This window comes from Heterodontus francisci, chromosome 18, assembly GCF_036365525.1.
Source record: "Heterodontus francisci isolate sHetFra1 chromosome 18, sHetFra1.hap1, whole genome shotgun sequence".
Lineage (NCBI taxonomy): Eukaryota > Metazoa > Chordata > Chondrichthyes > Heterodontiformes > Heterodontidae > Heterodontus > Heterodontus francisci.
Window position 1 is genome coordinate 73873792 of NC_090388.1, and position 21006 is coordinate 73894797.

The 21006-nt window shown below is 44.4% G+C and overlaps 1 protein-coding gene across 3 annotated transcripts in view; it reads right to left on the reverse strand.

Moving 5' to 3' along the window:
* LOC137379721 (contactin-1-like) overlaps window positions 1–21006 on the reverse strand; it is a 934724-nt gene that overhangs the window by 439498 nt on the left and 474220 nt on the right. For all 3 annotated transcript variants that reach the window (XM_068050989.1, XM_068050987.1, XM_068050988.1), the window contains one exon: window positions 4907–5082. In XM_068050989.1, coding sequence (XP_067907090.1) covers window positions 4907–5082 — 176 coding nt within the window. The remainder of the gene's footprint in view (window positions 1–4906; window positions 5083–21006) is intronic.

Here is a 21006-nt window from a genome sequence, read left to right on the forward strand (position 1 = left end):
CCTCTGAGATGGCTGATCACACCGTCCTCCTGCAATGCCTCTCCACTGTCAACAGCCAGATGGGATGCTCTTGCCTGGTACCATTCTTATCTAACTAATCATAGGCAGACTATTTCTTGCAATGACTTCTCTTCCTGTTCCTGCACCTTTCCCTCTGGTGTCCCCCAAGGATCTATCCTTGGCCCCTTCGTATTTCCCAACTACATGCTGCCCCTCAGTGACATCATCTGAAAGCACAGCATTGGTTTCCACATGTACACTGATGACATCCAGCTCTACCTCATTATCACCTCTCTCGACTCCTCCACTGTCTCCAAATTGTCAGACTGCTTCTTCAACCTCCAGTATTAGATGAGCAGAAATTTCCTCCAAATAAATACTGGGAAAACCGAAGCCATTGTCTTTGATCCTAGTGACAAACTCCGTCCCCTAGCCACCAACTCCATCCCTCTCCCTGGCAACAGTCTGAGGCTGAACGAGACTGTTTGCAACCTTGATGTCATATTTAGCCCTGAGATGAGCTTCTGATCATGTATCATCTGACCATCACTAAGACTGTCAATGTCCACCTCCATAACATCACTGACTCCGCCCCAACTTAGCTCACCTGCTGCTGAAACCCTCATCCATGCCTTTGTTACTTCCAGACTTAACTATTCCAATGCACTCCTGGCCGGTCTCCCACATTCTATCTGTAAACTTAAGGTTATCTAAAATTCTACTGCCCGTGTCCTAACTTGCAGCAAGTCCTGTTCACCCATCACTCCTGCGCTCGCTGACCCACACTGGCTCCCGATCAACCAACGCCTCAATTTTAAAATTCTCATCCTTGTTTTCTTATCATGAACTCACCCATCCCTACCTCTGTAATCTCCTCCAGCCCCACAACCCTCCATTGGCAGCCATTCCTTCAGCTGGCTAGACCCTAAGCTCTGAAATTCCCTCCCTAAAACTCTCCGCCTCTCTACTGTTCTTTCCTCCTTTAAGACGCTCCTTAAAACCTACCTCTTTGATCAAGCTTTTGGTCATCTTCCTAATATCTCCTTATATGGCTCAGTGTCAAAATTTTGCTTTGTAACGCTCCTGTGAAACAACTTCTGCTGTTGCTGGGGTTACCGCCATCAACAAACCTTCTGCTTGTATTTATGTTGTACGTCGTGACTGGGTATCTGTCAGCTCAACATCAGGTGCTTCATATGTGGATAATGAAACCAAACTGCAACATGCTGCCAGACAGGCACAGAGCTCATCTATTCGATTAATAGGTTATATGAAACTAAGAGAAATAAAGTGTTTGGATTTTCATTTTAATCACAACCCTTCTCAAATCCAACCAGTCAGCACATTCCCTTTTACCTTTCTGTTCTGCAGTTCATTTACGGCAGTGCTCTCTCACAGCAAGTGAACTAGCTCTCAGATAAGAATATTTAGTGTAAACAAATGGCGATCAGAAGTAAACATGTCATGCACGGAATTTACAGGAAGCTCTTCCGATCTCTTGCTGCAACCTCACGTCTGCCGTTTCACCCAGGATGTTTTCTGCCCATGTTATAGTCGGAGACCAGGGACTCTATCGCTGAAATTTTATTCCTTATTGTCTTGCAAAACTAATTTGGAAGTTGCTATGCAGAGTTCGGAAAAGGGGAACACAAACAAAATAAACATAAAAAATCATTGGAAAATCAGCAGGGGAAGTTGTGGAAATAAATGGACACGGGAGCAAGTACTCCCTTTCAATGGGTGCTATTGTGAACATGGTGTTGTCATGAAACCGGGCTATGCTGAATGATGATTTTTAATTCATCGGTTGGAAACCTACATTAAACTTTTAAAAGGAAAGCTGGAATCCTAAATTCAACTTTCAAAAGGACAGGAGCTAAGATGGCCACCGCAATTTGCATTGAAATACCTCACATTCCAAGGGATCGAGGTGGTCACACATATCTGAACAAGCCCTCATTCAGAACAATGGCTTGAGCAGTTGAATGAATTACCTGGTATTGCCTTCATTAGCAAGACATTCAAAGCCACCTTGGAACATAAACCCTAGTTGAGATGAACCTCCAGGGGGTAATCATTGAAACAATAAGACCTGAGAGAGATTAAAATTCTTAGACTTGTATCTCATTAAATTGAAGAGAAAATACACTGGGAGAGTAATGTGACAACCTGTCCATCTGTATAAAAACCTGGGAGTTTCTTTTGAACACAAGACAAGCTTTGAGTACTGAGCAGTGCAGGACCCCAGTGGGGGTTGTCTCTCTCTCTCTCTCTCCCTCCGGGTAAGACTGTAAGTTTCAAACCCTGTCTGTGGGCTGCAAACATCCAAACCTATTATTGCTTCAGACAGAGACTCTGGGGAGTAAGCCATCTATGTCACAGTCTCCAAGAAAACCCTGAACCAGGTGGCCACCTCTACCAGACAGGAACTTCAAGACCACGAGTTCATCTAGTCTCACGCCAGCGTTTTTTGCCTTTACACTGGAAGGGATCAGACATATATCCTCTTCCAACTGGCTTCACAGTCCACAAGCAATACAATGTCCTCTTATCTGTGAGGAATTGGACAGTCTTTAACTGAACCAGCTGTAAAATGCGAGTTTGAAAAGTGTGAACACAGCTACAGATGGCAGCAGCTATCTAGCATCTGGACCATACGGAACATTACAACAGAGACACTCGCATCATGGGTGGCATTTTCAAATGATAGTTTCCACCGAAACAGTGGGACCTGTAGAGGGTCGGGCACTTGTTGACAGCTGGGGTGGGCTTTTCCGAGGCTCTTTCCCAAAGCCATGGCATTAGCATTCCGCCTTCGGGTTCCCCAGCCAATCAGGGAGGGCGGGCAGGATAATACGCTGGATCTTTCAAAGGACCCCAGCATGTGTTACAATGGGCCAATGGATATGGATGTTTGAGGCTGCAGCAAACACAGGACTGGAGAGGGACCCCCGGACCCCTCAACCTTACCTGGAGGTCATGCTATAGGATCTGATGGAATGCAGCGAGGCAATCTTTCCCAAGGATGGGAGCAGGAGGCCAGCCTCTCAAACCAAGCAGGCATGGATGGAAGTTGCCGAAGAAGTCAGCAGCAGGAGTGTGCTCCCGCCAATCTGGAGACAGCGCATCAAGATGATCCAGGACCTCAGGAGGGCATGACAGGTGAGTGTAGAACACTTTCAGGTGCCAGCCCTCACACTCTGGCATTCCCAGCACTCTTCTGCATAGCACTCCTCAGGTCAACACACCTTGCAGCTGCACTCATTCCTCTGTCTCCAGCATTTCACATCCCCATCTGAACAGCCAACACTCACACCCATCCTATTGCTCTCTTGCAACAATGCCTTACATTGACTCTCCACAAATGGTGTCCTTCTTTCCTCTCCACACAAGCAATTCCTAACTCTCTACTACCTCTCCTTGCAGGAGGAGAAGACAGCACACAATTTCAGGGAGAGGCAGAGACCCGGGAGGGTGGGGGGGCAGCCTTCGTCACCTTGACAGCCACTGGCAATGCGTGCCCACCTGCTCCACTGGGATGGAGGTCTTGTTCCAGGAGGCTACAGATGTCAGCAATGACCCGCCGTGAAAGCCTGAGCCTCCTGAGACACTGGTGCTCAGACTTGTCGAGAGAGCTGACCTTCTGCCTGTACACCCTGTGTCGGGGATCCCGTCTCCTTCCAGCTGGATCTCAGTTTCCATTCCCTCTGCTGTGGAATGGCATGTAACAGAGGAGAAGGCAGCTGGTGCTGCTCCTGGTGTGGCTCGTGTTGCTGTCCTCCTGCTCTTCATCAGAAGTGCAAGGTAGAGCTGCATAAGCTTTTCCCATGCTGTGGTGAAGGATGGAAGCAGGGAAGTGCTCCTAAACGTGAATGAAGTGCAAGACAGGTGAAGTGACGTCCAAGAAGTTGGCAGTCACCTGTCAAGCACTGAAATCACTCTCTGAGAAGGAGAGCTGTGAGCAGCAGCCTCTCATCTGGCCAAGGCTGCAGCTCTTCAATTTCACTTATAAAAGGCTTCCTAGTCTGTCAAGTTTCACCGAAGAAGCACTTACAACTGTGACTTGCCTCGGTGCCCCTGACAATTTGATGACAGCTTAGGAAATGGGTCCATTGGCTATAAAAGCCAGAAACCTTGGTTAAAACAGAACTTAATGACCTATTTGAATATTTAACTTCCTCACCTGACAGCTGCATAGAGGTTCCCTGCTCGCCTTCAAATCTGCCTGGGTAAAACCCAGAAGAGGGGAGGATGATGTCGGGATCCCGACCTGACGTCACCTTTATAACTCCCTGCACGCACCCAAACCTGCCTCCCCTTGCCTGGGAAAATCACATGCCCCACCCTCCACCCCGGTAAGCCATCCAATGCAATTCAAACAGTAATGGGTATAAAGTATGTATAAACTGGAAGAGGTACAAACTGGGACACATCCTCATAACAAGAGGAAACAAAATCATTTGTTGCTCATTGTGCATATGGATATAGGAAAATGACAGGCAGGAAAAGACAACTGGTCCAGCAAGCTTGACCCAAACTCATGATGAATGTGGCATCCTGACAAGACACCTCCTGACCCAACAGCCATGTAATTTCCTGGGACAGACAAAAAAAAAATGAAAACAAATCCTGGAGCCAATAAGGGATAAAGAAACGCTAGAAAATTTCTCTCTGATTCCCTCAAGCAATCAAAATCAGTCCTGAAGTTTACATTGACTGTGAGTACATTAAATCATAATTGTAATTGCTCAAACATGAATGTGCCATGTTCTGGCACTGGATGGAAGGTAGTTGATCTGGTCTTCAATTATGGTTTTTACTATCGATAAAAATGTTGTCAAGTACAAAGAGTATAGGTATGCATTAGCTATAGACATTATATTGGTCACTACCCTAGGTCACTTACCCGTACATTGCGTTCCATGAAGTCTTTCTCTTTCTCAAAGTCAATAGGATAGCCGTTTGTTGACCAGATGAATGTAAGGTCCAGCATGTCATCATGGGATGCATGGCACTCCATGGTGCCATTTTCCCCCATGGTGATGTCGATGTTTGATGGCTCAAGGGTGATTTTGGTGGGCTCTGTAAAGACACAAAAGAGCAATAAAATCACAGTATTTATAACACTCAACATTTTGAAAACTCCTCCAAGTAGCAGCCAAAGCATCATGTCAAAGTGTAACGTAATCTTGGTAATCAAGACAGTTCTGGATAACTGCAAGTAAAAAGGACATTAACTTTAGGATTCAGATGTTATATGTAACCTCAGGGGCAATCGCTGTTCTTAAGGATGGATGTGACAATTATCCTCAGCATTCCTAGGATAGGGTTAAGATAGAAATTGTTCAACAATATTTGCTGGAATAGAGTAAGAGAAAGAGATAAATTAAAGAACAAACTACATTTGTATTTCCAATTTGAAGTGCAGTCAATGCAAACACAGATGCCAATTCGTGCACAGCAAAGTCACACAAACAGCAACTGGATGAATAACTAGTTAAACTGCATATTTTCAGTGCTTACAGTTGATGGATAAACATTGTCCAGCATACTGGGAAAATGCCCTGCTCTTCTGCAAATTAATGCCATGGGAATTTTACATGCATCTGAGCAGGAAAACAGGGCCTCAATTTCATGTCTCATCCGAAAGATGTATACCTGGCAAGGGCCAGGAGAGCCTACTCAGAGACTGTCCTAGATTTGAATACCCCCTACAGGGCAAGCTGGCTTAGCTAAATATCTATGTTTAATTGTTCAGGTGGAAGATTATAAGAACCCATTATGAGACACTGCACATGTTAAGATTTATTTGTAAGGTTTACAGTCAAACTTCTTACTTTCATTGCCTCTTTTATATTTAACTCATTCATTTGATACTATGGTCAATGCTTCTCTGCACATTGCTTCTCGTTGCTCCTAAGTTTTTGCACTATAACTTATCCACTCCCTTTCAGTAGTTTCACCTGCACTCCCATTTTGTTGGGATTTGACCGATGGTTGGATGGTGTTGTGTGCTTGGGTATCATTACATTGCACCAGAAAGTGGCAGGAAGTGATTTTGGAATTATGACATTCTGAATTCCAAACCAACTCAAGAATTAGTACTGGCAAAGTCTGCTGTCAGAACAACAGACTGCATTTATATAGTGCTTTTAACATGGAAAAACATGACAGCAAGCCATGGGAAAATAGGATGCCTTGTCAAGCAGATAGGTTTAAGGAGGATATTAAAGGAGAAGAGAGAAGTTTAGGGAGAGATTTCCAGAGCTTAGGACCTCCATGGCTGAAGGATCAGCTGCCAATAGTGGGGCGAAGGAAACTGGGGATACACATGACAGCAGTGTTGGAGAAACACAGAATTTTCATAGGGCTGTATGGTTGGATGAGGTTACAGAAATAGGGGAAAGCAACACAATGGAGAGATCTGACATCGGATGAGAAGTTTAAAATCAAGGCTTTGGTGGACTGGGAGCCAATGTAGGTCAGTGAGCAAAGGGGTGATGGACCAATGGGACTTGGTGCAAGTTAAGAGATAGGCATCAGGCAGCTAAGTTAATGTTGGATGCTCTTGTCCAGTGACCAGTTTCTCACAATCGATGGCAAAGGCCATAATACAATCAGGCAGAGCCAGCACCGTTTTGCGAAAGGGAAATAGTGTTTGACTAATTTATGAGAGCCCTTTGAGGAAGTAACAAGCAAGGTAGATAAAGAGGAACCTGTAGATGTGGTGTACTTGGATTTGTAAAAGGCATTTGATAAGGTGCCACATCAAAGATTACGGCACAAAATAAGAGCACGTGAGGTAGGGGGCAACATATTAGCATGGATAGAGGATTGGTTAGCTAACAGGAAGCAGAGAGTCGGGATAAATGGGTCATTTTCGGGTTGGGAAGCCATTACGAGCGGAGTGCTGGGGCCTCAACTATTTACAATCTGTACAAATAACTTGGGTGAAGGGACCGAATGTATGGTAGCTAAATTTTCTGATGACACAAAGATAGGTACAAAGGTAAGCTGTCAAAAGGATGTAAGGAGTTTACAAAGGGATATAGATAGGTTAAGTGAGTGGGTAAAAATTTGGCAGTTGGAATATAATGTGGGAAAATGTGAACTTGTCCACTTTGGCAGTAAGAATAGTAAAGCTGTATATTATTTGAATGGGGAGAGACTGTAGTACTCTACAGTACAGAGGGATTTGAGTGTCCCGGTACATGAATCACAAAACGTTAGCATGCGGGTACAGCAAATGATTAGGAAGGTAAATGGAATGTTGCCATTTATCGCAAGGGGTAACGAGTATAAAACTAGGGAAGAGTTGCTACAGCTGTACAGGGCCTTAGCTAGATCAGATCTGCAGCACTGTGTACAGTTTTAGTCTCCTTACTTTAGAAAGGATATAATTGCACTAGAAGCAGTTCAGAGAAGGTTCACTCAACTCATTCCTGGGGTGAAGGGGTTCTCTTATGAGGAAAGGTTGAGCAGGTTGGGCCTGTATCCATTGGAGTTTAGAAGAATTAGATTAGATTAGATTAGAGATACAGCACTGAAACAGGCCCTTCGGCCCACCGAGTCTGTGCCGAACATCAACCACCCATTTATACTAATCCTACACTAATCCCATATTCCCAACAAACATCCCCACCTGTCCTTATATTTCCCTACCACCTACCTATACTGGTGACAATTTATAATGGCCAATTTACCTATCAACCTGCAAGTCTTTTGGCTTGTGGGAGGAAACCGGAGCACCCGGAGGAAACCCACGCAGACACAGGGAGAACTTGCAAACTCCACACAGGCAGTACCCGGAATCGAACCCGGGTCCCTGGAGCTGTGAGGCTGCGGTGCTAACCACTGCGCCACTGTGCCGGGTGATTTATTTTTATTCGTTCATGGAATGTGGGCATCACTGGCTAGGACAACATTTATTGCCTATCCCTAATTTCCCTTGAGAAGGTGGTGGTGAGCTGCCTTCTTGAACCACTGCAGTCCATGTGGGGTAGGTACACCCACAGAACTGTTAGGAAGGGAGTTCCAGGATTTTGACCCAGCGACAGTGAAGGAATGGCGATATAGTTCCAAGTCAGGATGGTGTGTGATTTGGAGAGGAACATCAGGTGGTGGTGTTCCCATGTATTTACTGCCCTTGTCCTTCTAGGTGGCAGAGGTCGCGGGTTTGGAAGGTGCTGTCCAAGGAGCATTGGTGCGTTGCTGCAGTGCATCTTGTAAACGGTACACACTGCTGCCACTGTGCATTGGTGGAGGAGGGAGTGAATGTTTGTGGATAGGGTGCCAATCAAGTGGGCTGCTTTGGTGTCGAGCTTCTTGAGTGTTGCTGGAGCTGCACCCATCCAGGCAAATAGAGAGTATTCCATCACACTCCTAACTTGTGCTTACTGAATTATCTTATTGACATATATAAGATCCTGAGGGGATCTGAAAGGGTGGATGCTGAGAGCATGTTTCCCCTGTGGGAGAGTAAAGAACTAGGGCACACAGTTTAAAAATTAGGGGTCTCCCATCTAAGACTGAGACGAAGAGAAATGTTTTCTCTGAGAGGGCTGTTAGTCTGTGGATTTCTCTTCCCCAGAGAGCAGTGGAGGCTGGAGGATTCATTGAATCACACAATCACAGAATTGTAATAGCGCAGAAGGAGGCCATTTGGCTCATCGTGTCCGTACTGGCTCTCTGAAAGAGCAATTCCCTCAGTTCCATTCCCTAGCCTTCTTCCCATAATCCTGCACATTCTTCCTTTTCATATAACTAATTCCATTTTGAATGCTTAAATTGAACCACGATCACAGGCAGCACATTCCAGACCTTAACCACTCGTTGCGTGAAGTAGTTTTCCCTCATGTCACTTTTGCTTCTCTGACCAAATACGTAAACCTGTGCCCTCTCGTTCTCAAACCTTTCATGAGTGGGAGCAGTTTCTCTATCTACTCTGTCCAGACCCCTCATGATTTTAAATACCTCTATCAAATCACCTCTCAACCTTCTCTTCTCCCAGGAAAACAGTCCTAACTTCATAACTGAAATTCCACATCCCTGGGACCATTCTCGTGAATCTTTTTGCACTCTCTCCAATGCCCTCACGTCTTTCCTAAAGTAGGGCGCCCATAATTGCACGCAATACTCCAGCTGAGGCCAAACTAGTGTCTTATACAAGTTCAACATAACTTCCTTGCACCTGTACTCTATCCCCCATTAATAAAGCCCAGGACACTGTATGCTTTATTAACCGCTCTCTCAACCTGTCCTGCCACCTTCAATGACTTATGCACATATACACCCAGGTCCCTCTGCTCCTGCACCCCCTTTAGAATTGTACCCTTTATTTTATATTGTCTCTCCATGTTCTTCCAACCAAAATGAATCACTTCGCATTTCTCTGCTTTGAACTTCATCTGCCACCTGTCTGCCCATTACACCAACTTGTCTATGTCCTTTTGAAGTTCTACATTATCCTCCTCACAGTTCACAATGCTTCCAAGTTTTGTATCACCTGCAAACTTTGAAATTGTGCCCTGTACACCAAGATCATTAATATATATCAGGAAAAGCAAGGGTCCCAACACTGATCCCTGGGGAACTCCACGAGAAACCTTCCTCCAGCCCGAAAAACATCTATTAACCACTACTCTCTGTTTCTTGTCAGTCAGCCAATTTCGTATCAATGTTGCTACCGTCCCTTTTATTCCATGAGCTACATGTTTGCTCACAAGTCTGTTGTGTGGCTCTGTATCAAATGCCTTTTGAAAGTCCATGTACACCACATCAACAGCATTGCCCTTAGCAACCCTCTCTGTTACCTCCTCAAAAAACTCCAGCAAGTGAGTTAAACATGCTTTTCCCTTAAGAAACCCTTGCTGGCTTTCGTTAATTAACTCGCATTTGACCATGTGACTATTGATTTTGTCCCAAATTATTTTTCTAGAAGTTTTCCCACACTGAAGTTAAATTGTCTGGCCTGCAGTTGCTGGGCTTATCTTTACACCCTTTTTTGAACAAGGGTGTAACGTTTGCAATTCTCCAGTCCTATGGCACCACCCCCAAGTCGAAGGAAGACTGAAAAATTATGGCCAGTGCCTCTGCGATTTCCACCCTCACTTCCCTCAATATCCTTGGATGCATCTCATCTAGTCCTGGTGTTTTATCCACTTTAATTACAGACAGCCCATCTAATCCTTCCTCTTTATCAATTTCAAACCACTCTAGTGTCTGACTTACCTCCTCTTTCAACATTGCCTGGGTTGCTTCTTCCTAGGTAAAGACAGATGCAACGTATTCATTTAATACCTCAGCTATGCCCTCTGCCTCCATGTGTAAATCCCCTTTCTGGTCCATAATCGGCCCCAATTCTCCATTTACCTGCATTTTACTATTTATATGCCTATAGAAAACATTGGGATTTCCTCTCATGCTAGCTGCCAGTCTCTTTTCATGCATTCTCTTTGCTTCTGTTATTTGCTTTTTCACTTCCCCTCTGGACCTTCTATATTCAGCCTGGTTTTCAATAGTATTTTCCACTAGCATCTGTCATAAGCACACTTTTTCTTCGTTATCTTAATCTCTACCTCTTTTGTCATCCAGGAGCTCTGGATTTGTTTGCCCTACTTTTCCCCTTCGAGGGAACATACCTTAACTGTGCTCTATCTCTTCATTGAAGGTCGCCCATTGTTCATCCACCGGTTTTCCTGCCAGCTTCTGACTCCAATTTATTCGCCCCAGCTCCATTCTTACCCCATTCAAGTTGACCTTCCCCCAGTTAATTATTCTTACCCTGGATTGCTCTTTGTCCGTTTCCATAGTCAGCCTAAATCTTATGATACAATGATCATTGTCTCCTAAATGCTCTCCGACTGATAGTTGATCCACTTGGCCCACCTCATTCCCAAGAACCAGGTCTAGAACCAGTGCCTCCTTTCTCGTTGGAGTAGCAACATACTGTTGCAGAAAATTTTCCTGAACACATTCCCGGAATTCTTGTCCCTCACTGCCCTTTACAGTAATATTATCCCGGTCTATGTTTGGATAATTAAAGTAATTAAAATCAAAGTAATTAAAATCATTTAATATATTCAAGGCTGAGTTATACAGATAGAGTGAGACAGATTAGATGAATTAGATACATTTTTGATCGACAAGGAAGTCAAGGGTTACGGGGCGGGGCCTGCAGGAAAGTGGAGTTGAGGCCACAATCAGATCAGCTATGATCTTATCGAATGGTGGAGCGGGCTTGAGGATCGAATGACCCACTCCTGCTCCTAATTCTTGTGTTCGTGTAGGAACATATCACGTTGCAACACAAAAGCAAACTACTGCAGATGCTGGAAATCTGAAATAAAATCAGAAAATGCTGAAAACAATCTGCAGGTCTGGCAGCATCAGCGGACAGAGAAACAGAGTTAACATTTCAGATCTATGGCCTTGCACCATGATTAGTCACAGATCTGAAACGTTAACTCTGTTTTTCTCTCCAACAATGCCAGAATTTTCTGATTTTATTTCACGTTGCTATCCTCTTGTGTGGATGCAGTGTAACTAACTCCCTGTTTTGTATTAAATGAGTTCAGGAGACAATTAGTTGTGCTTCCAGACAGAAGGAAGGTAGAGGGATCTAGTTAGAAGGCAGGTAAGTGAGGGGGAAGAGATGGTAAGAGAAAGATCTAAGGAATGTGGTGAGAAGTTGGGTCGCTGGAGTTGATCTATCAAAAAAGGACATGCTTGCCACATCTAATATCTTTTGGAGTGAAGAGACCAATTGTACCAATACTGTTACCATTTATCTGAACAAAGTACTGATTTACCACACCTTTCACATACTCATTTTTCAGCAAATAAACTCGTTTCTCAATGGATCATAGGAAGCAGGAGCAGGAGTTGGCCATTCGGCCTGTTGAGCCTGCTCCGCTATTCAAACAGATCATGGCTGATAATCTACTTCTACACCCTTCTTCCCCATTATCCCCATATCCTGTGATGTCTTTAGTATTCAGAAACCTAGTGATTTCTGTCTTGAACATGCTCAATGATCGAGCTTCCACAGCCCTCTGGGGTAGAGAATTCCACAGATTCACCAGCCTCTGAGTAAAGAAATTCCTCCTCATCTCAGTCTTAAATGGCCTGTCCCTTATTCTGAGATTGTGTCCGCTAGTTGTAGACTCACCAGCCAGAGGAAACATCCTATCCACATCTACCCTGTCACGCCCTCTAAGAATTTTCTAAGTTTCAATGAGATCACCTCTCATTCTTTGAAACTCTAGAGAATACAGGCCCAGTTTCTGCAAATTCTCCTAAAACAATCCCGCCATCCCAGGGATTAGGCTGGTGAACCTCCATTGCACTCCCTCTATGGCAAGTATATCCTTCCTTAGATAAGGAGACCAAAACTGTACACAATACTCCAGGTATGGTCTCACTAAGGCTTTATACAATTGAAGCAATACATCTTGAGCGACACAGTGGCACAGTGGTTAGCACTGCAGCCTCACAGCTCCAGGGACCTGGGTTTGATTCTGGGTACTGCCTGTGCGGAGTTTGCAAGTTCTCCCTATGACTGTGTGGGTTTTCGCCGGTTGCTCCGGTTTCCTCCCACAGCCAAAGACTTGCAGGTAATAGGTAAATTGGCAATTGTAAATTGCCTCTAGTGTAGGTAGGTGGTAGGGAATATGGGATTACTGTAGGGTTAGTATAAATGGGTGACTGTTGGTCAGCACAGACTCGAAGGGCCTGTTTCAGTGCTGTATCTCTGAACAAAATGAAAAATAAGATCTTTACTCCTGTACTCAAATCTCCTTGCAATGAAGGCCAACATACTATTTTCCTTCTTAATTGCTTGCTGCACATGGACAAGGGCACCCAGGTCTCTCTGGACATCACCATTTAAGAAATACTCTGCCTTTCTGTTTTTTCTACCAAAGTGGATCACTTCACACTTATTCACATTATATTCCATCTGCCATGTTCTTGCCCATTCACTAAGCCTGTCCAAATCCCCTTGAAGCCTCTTTGTACCCTCCTCACAACACACATTCCCTCCTAGTTTTGTGTCATTTGCAAATTTGGAAATATTACAATTGGTCCTTGACATGCAGACCCCCACCTGCCAAGAATGAGGCAGATTAATATTGTCATATGAACATTGATTTTAAACTGTTGCTGGAGTGAAGAAAGGATTTGGCAAAAAAAATCACCAGACACTTGGCTGGAAAAATATTTTATTTATTTTATTTATTTAGAGATACAGCACTGAAACAGGCCCTTCGGCCCACCGAGTCTGTGCCGACCATCAACCATCCATTTATACTAATCCTACATTAATCCCATTACCCTCTCACATCCCCACCACCTACACTAGGGGCAATTTATAATGGCCAATTTACCTATCAACCTGCAAGTCTTTGGCTGTGGGAGGAAACCGGAGCACCCGGCGAAAACCCACGTGGTCACAGGGAGAACATGCAAACTCCGCACAGGCAGTACCCAGAATCCAACCCGGGTCGCTGGAGCTGTGAGGCTGCAGTGCTAACCACTGCGCCACAGTGCTTGGAGAGACAAAGGACTATTGCCTGGTCCACTTAACCCAAAATGGGCTGTGATCACCAGACATTGTAGGTGAGGATGTTTACATTCCAGGATGACTGCTAAGATGACAGAATCCACAAACGGAAGTGGTCAAACCAGCTCGTCACATGACTAACCTGCTGGGCAACCTGGGGTTTTTTGAATTGTGCCACAAAGAAAGAGGCAGAAGGCTGTTTGAACTGGAACTTGGAGCAAGGAAGCCTCTCTCTCTCTCTCGCTTTCTCCCAAGCCACCGGACCCACGAAAGACACCTAAACCTCGAGAGAGAAAAGACTCCGCCCTCAAAACAAGTTGAAGCGTGCACTGGGCCCCAACGAATTTCAAGTCTGACCGGCAACCAAGACTTCACAGCAAACTCAAAGGACTGTAAAATAGAAACCCATCTATTGCCTCAAACTTTTCCCCTTTATTCTTTTCTACTTTTCTGTCTCTATCTGCGTGTGTGTCTATCACGTATGCATGCTAGCGTGGTCGCATCGCATATTCATAATTGGTAACCGGATTAGAGTTTAAGATTAATAAACTTCTACCTTTCTTGTTTAAAACCTAAGAAAACCTGTCCGAGTTGATTTCTTTGCCTTACAATTGGAAAGCGATGAACAAGGATTCACGAAAGGGGAGCTAAAACATAGTGTTCTTTAAAACGTAAACCCTGTTACGGTTAAACCAGGCAAAGGCTGAGAGGGAACCCCTGGACCCCTCTCACCTGGTCCTAACAGTCATAATATCCAAATCATTTATATAGATTGTAAACAGCTGTGGCCTAAGCACTGATCCTTGTGGTACCCCACTAGTAACTGCCTGCCATCCTGAGAATGACCCATTTATTCCTACTCTCTGCTTTCTGTCTGTTAACCAATTCTCAATCCACTGCAGTATATTACCCCCAATCCCATGTGCTCTAATTGTGTTTACGAACCTCCTGTGTGGGACCTTATCAAAAGCCTTCAGAAAATCCAAATACCCCACATCCACTGGTTCTCCATCATCTATGCCACAATTAACATCCCCAAAAAGCTCCAACAGGTTTGTCAAACATGATTTCCCTTTCACAAATCTATGGTGACTCTGCCCAATCATATCATTATTTTCCAAGTGTCCAGTTATCTCATCCTTTATAATAGATTCCAACATTTCCCCTACTACTGGCATCAAACTAACAGGTCTGTAGTTCTCCATTTTCTCTCTCGCTCCCTTCTTAAACAGAGGGGTTACATTTGCTACTTTCCAGTCTGCAGGAACCCTTCAAGAATCTATAGAATTTTGAAAGATAACCACCAATGCATCCACTATCTTTATAGTCACCTCCTTCAATACTCTGGGATGTAGCTCATCTGGTCCAGGGGATTTATCAACTTTCAATCCAATTAATTTTTCGAGTACTACCTCTTTATTGATACTAATTACTTTCAGTTCCTCATTTTTACAAGTCCCTTGGTTCCCTAGTATTTCTAGGAGATTTTCTATGTCTTCCTCCATGAAGACAGACACAAAGTAACTGTTTAGTTTTTCCGCCATTTCCTCATTCTCCACCACAAACTCTCCTGTCTCCACCTGTAATGGACCCACATTCATCCTTGGTAATTGTTTCCTTTTCACATACCTAAAGAAGCTTTTACAGTCCGTCTTTATGCTTCTAGCTAGCTTACATTCATAATCTCTTTTCCTTTTCTTTATCAGTTTCTTGGTCCTCCTTTGTTGGACTCTAAATTGCTCCCAATCCTTGAGCTTACCACATTTTCTGGCGGCCTTATAAGCCACTTCCTTTGGCCTAATTCAATCCTTAACTTCTTTTGTTAGCCACAGTTGATTCACCTTTCCTGTTGGGTTTTTGGTCTTATAGGAATGTCTTCTGGAACGTCTTCGCCCATCTAGATCATGAGTCTACCTTGCGCAGGTTATCCTGTATGAGATCCACTAACTTTGGATTCTCCACTTCACAGGTTTAAGGTAGAAATTATCTTTCTCTAAATTCATACTTAAACTACACATAGTTGTCAAACAGCACCTCGAGCCTTTGCATCAACAATCCCTGGAGATGTTGAAGAGAAGAGAGCTGAGATCTGAAGAAAGACTGAAGAAACTTTGGCTTTTCAGCCTTAAAATGAGGCGACTGAGAGTCTCCACAGAGGTGTGTACGATAGTAAGCAGTCTAGGAAAAATAGACCTGCAACACTAAATCAACTTCAATTTATTTTGAAATAATCAAAAATGGAATGTTAGCCTGGATAACTAGTGAGTTGGAATATAAAGGGGAGGAAGTTTAGTTACAGCTATACAAAGTCCTAGTTAGACCACAAGTGGAGTACTGTATGCAGGTCTGGGCACTGATCTTTCGAAAGATATACTGGTAAGTGTATAACGCAGATTCATTAGAATGTTACCAGGGCTCTGAGGGTTGAATTATGAGGAGAGACCACATATACTAGGCTTGTATTCCCTGGAATATAGAAGGTTAAAGGATGATTTAATGTTTATTTTTTAGAATTTTGAAAGTAATTGATACGGTAGATAGAGAAACCTTTACTGCTGGTGAGGGGAGTCAATGGATCATGAGCTTAAAATCAAGTCAGGGTATTTAGGAGAGAAGTTAGGAAATATTTTTTCATGAAAAGGGTGAGAGAAGTGTGGGAAATTTCCCACAAAAAGCAGTAGATGCTAGATCAACTAATAATTTTAAATCCGAGATCGATAGTTTTTTTACTAGACCAGGGTATTAAGGGATATGGAGCCACAGCAGGTAAATGGAGTTGGGATACATATTAGCCATGATTTCACTGAACGGTAGAACAGGCTGGAGGGGCTGAATGGCCTGCTCCTGTTTCTCTGTTCCTAATCTGTCACAGAAGGACAAAAGGGCAAAGGTTCAAACTAATGCAAGGCAAATTTAGAAAGATTTTCTTCACACAGAAATTTACATCCGGATTGGACTTCAGGGTTTTCCAGAAGCAAAAATCCTAGCATCACTGAAACACAGTTGGATGTTGTGATAATGGAACTACACAGTTTTTTAATGCTTTAGTGAGTGTAGATGGTCAAAATGACTTTCCTCATTATCCATCTTATATATATATACTTCCAGGAATATTGAGTGACTGTTCACTGTGTGCTTTTATAGAATGGCATTCCAGGGGACAGGTTGGATTATCATACTATTCTTTTACTTGTGGAATCTGGATCAAAATCAAACACAAACTGTTTGCCAATACTGTTTAGTGACTAGAACATTGCACAGTACTCAGCGGGTAATTTGAGGGAGGGCGCTGTGTTGTTTAAGCACTACCTTAACAGTGAGATTACCACGTATGCAAAAAGTATGCATTTCCCACATTTAGCTCCGAGTGTCATACGTGAGAAGGCAGATGGGGCCTCAGTTTAACGTCTGAATCAAAAGATGGCACCTCCATCAGTGCAGCATTCCCTCGATATCGCACTGCAGTGTCAGCCTCGCTTATATGCTGAAGTCCCTTGAGTGGGGCTTGAAATAACAACCTTCTGATCCAGGGGGGAGAATGCGACTACTGAGCAAAGTCTGACACTGGTTAGGCCATGGTTACAGTACTGTGGGCACATCATTATGGAAAGGATGTTGAAGCCAAGGAGAATATTCAGCATAGATTCACCAGGATGATGCCACAACCGGGAAACTACTGATATGAAGAGAGGTCCAATATGCTCAAACCATTTCCAGTGGCGTAGGGAAAGCTAAGAGAGGATTCAATGGAGGTTCCAAAAATTAGGAAGGATTTTGATGGGGTGATTCAGGAAAAACTATTTCCTCTGGGTGGGGAGTAAATGATGAGGAGTGATCGACTTCAAATTTTGACAAAGACGGTGAAGACAGAAGGGTTTTTGGAGAATCGGATGCTTTGTCATATGAAATGGTGAAGGTAGACATCATTGCATCTTTTAAGGGAAAATGCAATAAATATCTGAAGCAGACATAGAGAGCTATGGGGAGAGAGCAGGGCAATGGGAGTAGCTTTAGGTTGCTCTTGCATAGAGCTGGTACAGCCACAACCATTGAATGGTTACTTTCTGTGCCAGTATGGACTCGACGGGCCAAATGGTCTCCTCTGCGCCATAATAATGACCCCAAGGACTAAGTTTTATCTCAGCAATCACAGTCCCGACAGCTAGCCAGAAGGTGACGGGAAACCCTGCCTTGGCCCTGTTTTGGACTCCCGGTGGAATGTCACAACAGGCAGCCAATTAACTACCCATTTAAGGGACAAACTCCCACCTCCAGAGCTGCCGTCCAATCAAAGGGCCAGCAGCTCAGCAGTACCAGCAGTGCCACTGGGAGCAGTGACGAATGCCGGTACTGCAAGAGGCCTGCAGTGGCGAAGAATGAGGAGACCCTGGGACGCAGCTAAGTCCGGTTGGGATCACTGGGGCCAGGGCGAAGGATGGGGTGGGGGATGGAGGGCATGGATTGGTGATGGCGGGGGAGGGGGTGTCTTGCTGCAGGGGTGGCCATTGCTGCTGGAGGGGAGGTCCTTCGTGGGCCATGGATTGCTCTCAGAGGAGGGACCCCACTCCACCAACCAGAGTTCATTAGGAGGCTGCCAGTCTCACCTGGTGGTGTCTCCACGCGGCGATCGACTCCTTGAAAGTTCGTGAAATGAGAGCGGGGGCGGGAAGATGCCTTTTAACGGCACTTAATTGGCCACTCACGTGGGACGTCCTCCAACATCCCCACAAAAGACAAAATGGCATGGAGGCAGGACAACGCCAGGCATGGTGCCCAACCCCACCTCATGCCGTTCTGTGTTCATCCCGCTTCCATTCCTGTCCTATGACTCTATAAACATCTTGTGGCTTTATCCTATAAACGACAATGATATGAATGGAAAGTTAACCTGTTGTATTGGTTGACGGAGGAATCTTGACCAGTACACTGAGAAAATTCTTTGTTCTTGTTCAAATATTGCTGTGGGAACTTTGACATCCACTTGAATAGTTCAAATCTGACAATGTGTCACTTGCCCAGTGTTGTATTGGAGTGTCAGGTTAGATCATGAAGCCTAACTCCTGGGATGGGACTAGAATGCATAACCACGCAGGAGTGTTGCCAAGTGCAAATAAATCTAGTTTTGTGTGTTACCGAGTCACAGGAGACCTGGAAGTGTAATCTAATTCCAACAGAAGTTTATATATACACCAAGGATCTATGGTCTGCCTTCATTCATCCTGGAGAAAAAGTTATATGAGAGAGATATCATAGGGACTGTTAAATAGACAGAATGAATACAAATCATTTCTTCTGTGTTAGAAAAAGTGACTCGATCAGATTATTAGATGTGTGACCGAGGGAATCACAACACTGGGACATTCTCAGGAGGTTGCTAATGACCGTACTCCGAAACGCTATCTGTTGCAGAATACAAAGCATGGGCTTTGTCAAGCATTATTGCACTTCCTCTACATATTCAACATTATCTGTGAGCAGCTCAGTGGCTTCTTTGCTCCCTCCTCACTTGCCAGCTTTCTCTGCCAGCTACTGCTGCACTCCTCTTCTTGGGATTAGTTTCACAGGCTCTTGCTGCTCACCTGAAACCTGTCGAACTGGTCATTATTTGTGACTGATCATAGACTGAGTGTCAGCAAGCTACTGTACTTTTGACAGAGGTGGAGTTGGCGGGGGGTGGTGGTGGAGGAGAAGCGGTGAAGAACATCACAGTCTAACCCAGTACTGTGGTCACCTGACAGCCATACACAAGCACTATCAGCAGCAAACTGATGGATAACAATGGGGGTCTAAGCATCCTGATCATCTTCCCCCACTAACTTGCTACCATGCCTAAGATCAGAGACTAGGGATCAAGCTTATGTCCTCTCTGGTCCAGCAGTGCCTTGATTTTAAAATTCACATTCTTCTTTTCAAATTCCTCCTTGGCCTGTCCCTTCCCTATCTGCATAATCTCCTCCAATGCTACAACCCTCTGAGATTGCTGTGCTCCTAAACCCGATTTTCATCACTGCACCTTTAGCTGCTTAGGTTTTAATCTCTGGAATCCCCTCCTTAAACATCACCACCTTTCTACCTCTCCCCCTTTAAGATGCTCCTTAGAAATCATAGAAAGTTTAAGCCACAGAAAATGGCCACTTGGCCCACCGTGTCTGTGCTGGCCGAAAAGCGATCCATCTATTCTAATCCCACCTTACAGCATTTGGTCCGTAGCCCTGCAGCTTACGACACTTGAGGTGCATACCCAGACTCCTTTTGAATGAGTTGAGGGTTTCTGTCTCAACTACCCTTTCAGGCAGTGAATTCCAGACCATCGCTACCCTCTGGGTGAAAAAGGTTTTCCTCATCCCCTCTAATTCTTCTAGCAATCACTTGAAATCTATGCCACCTCGTCACTGACCTCTTTGCTAAGGTGAATAGACCCTTCACCTCCACTCAATCCAGGCCCCTCAAAATGTTGTACATTTCAATCGTTTCCACTAGTGGAGGAATCTCAAACTAGGGGACATAGTTACAGAATAAAGGTACGCTCATTTAAAACTGAGATGCGAAGGAATTTCTTCTCTCAGAGGGTAGCGAATGTCTGGAATTCTCTACGCCAGAGAGTTGTGGAGACTAGATCACTGAGAGTATTTAAAGAGGAGGTAGATAGACTTTTGAAATATCGGGGAGTTGAGGGCTATGAGGAGTTGGCACAAAAGAGGAGTTGAGGTCTGGGGCAGATCAGCCATGATCTTGAATTGCTGAGCAGGCTTGAGGGGCTGAATGGCCTATTCCTGATCCTATTTCTATGTTTTCCCCTCAGCCTTCTCTGTTCCAAGGAGAACAACCTCAGCCTATCCAATCTTTCCTCATAACAGCATTTTTCCAGTCCTGGCAACAGCCTCGTGAATCTCCTCTGTATCCTCTCTAGTACAATTACATCCTTTCTGTAATGAGGTGACCAGAACTGCACACAGTACTCAGGTTGTGGCCTAACCAATGAGTTATACAGTTCCAGCATAACCTCCCTGCTCTTACATTCTAAACCTCGGCTAATAAAGGAAAGGATTCCATATACTTTCTTAATCATCTTATCGATCTGTCTGCTACCTTCAGGGATCTGTGGACATTCACTTCAAGGTCCCTCACTTCCTCTACACTTCAGTATTTTCTCATTAATGGTGTATTCCTTTGCCTTGTGTGACCTCCCCAAATGCATCATCTCACAGTTCTCCAAGTTGAATTCCATTTACCACTTTTCTGCCCTTCTGACCAGATCATCAATATCTTCCTACAGCCTACAACTATCCTCCTCGCTATCTACCACATGGCCAATCTTTGTGTCATCCTCAAACTTCTTGATCATTCCCCTACATTTACATCCAAATCGTTAATATACACCACAAAAAGCAGGGGACCCAGTACTGAGCCCTGCGGAACGCCACTGGAAACAGCCCTCCAGTCAG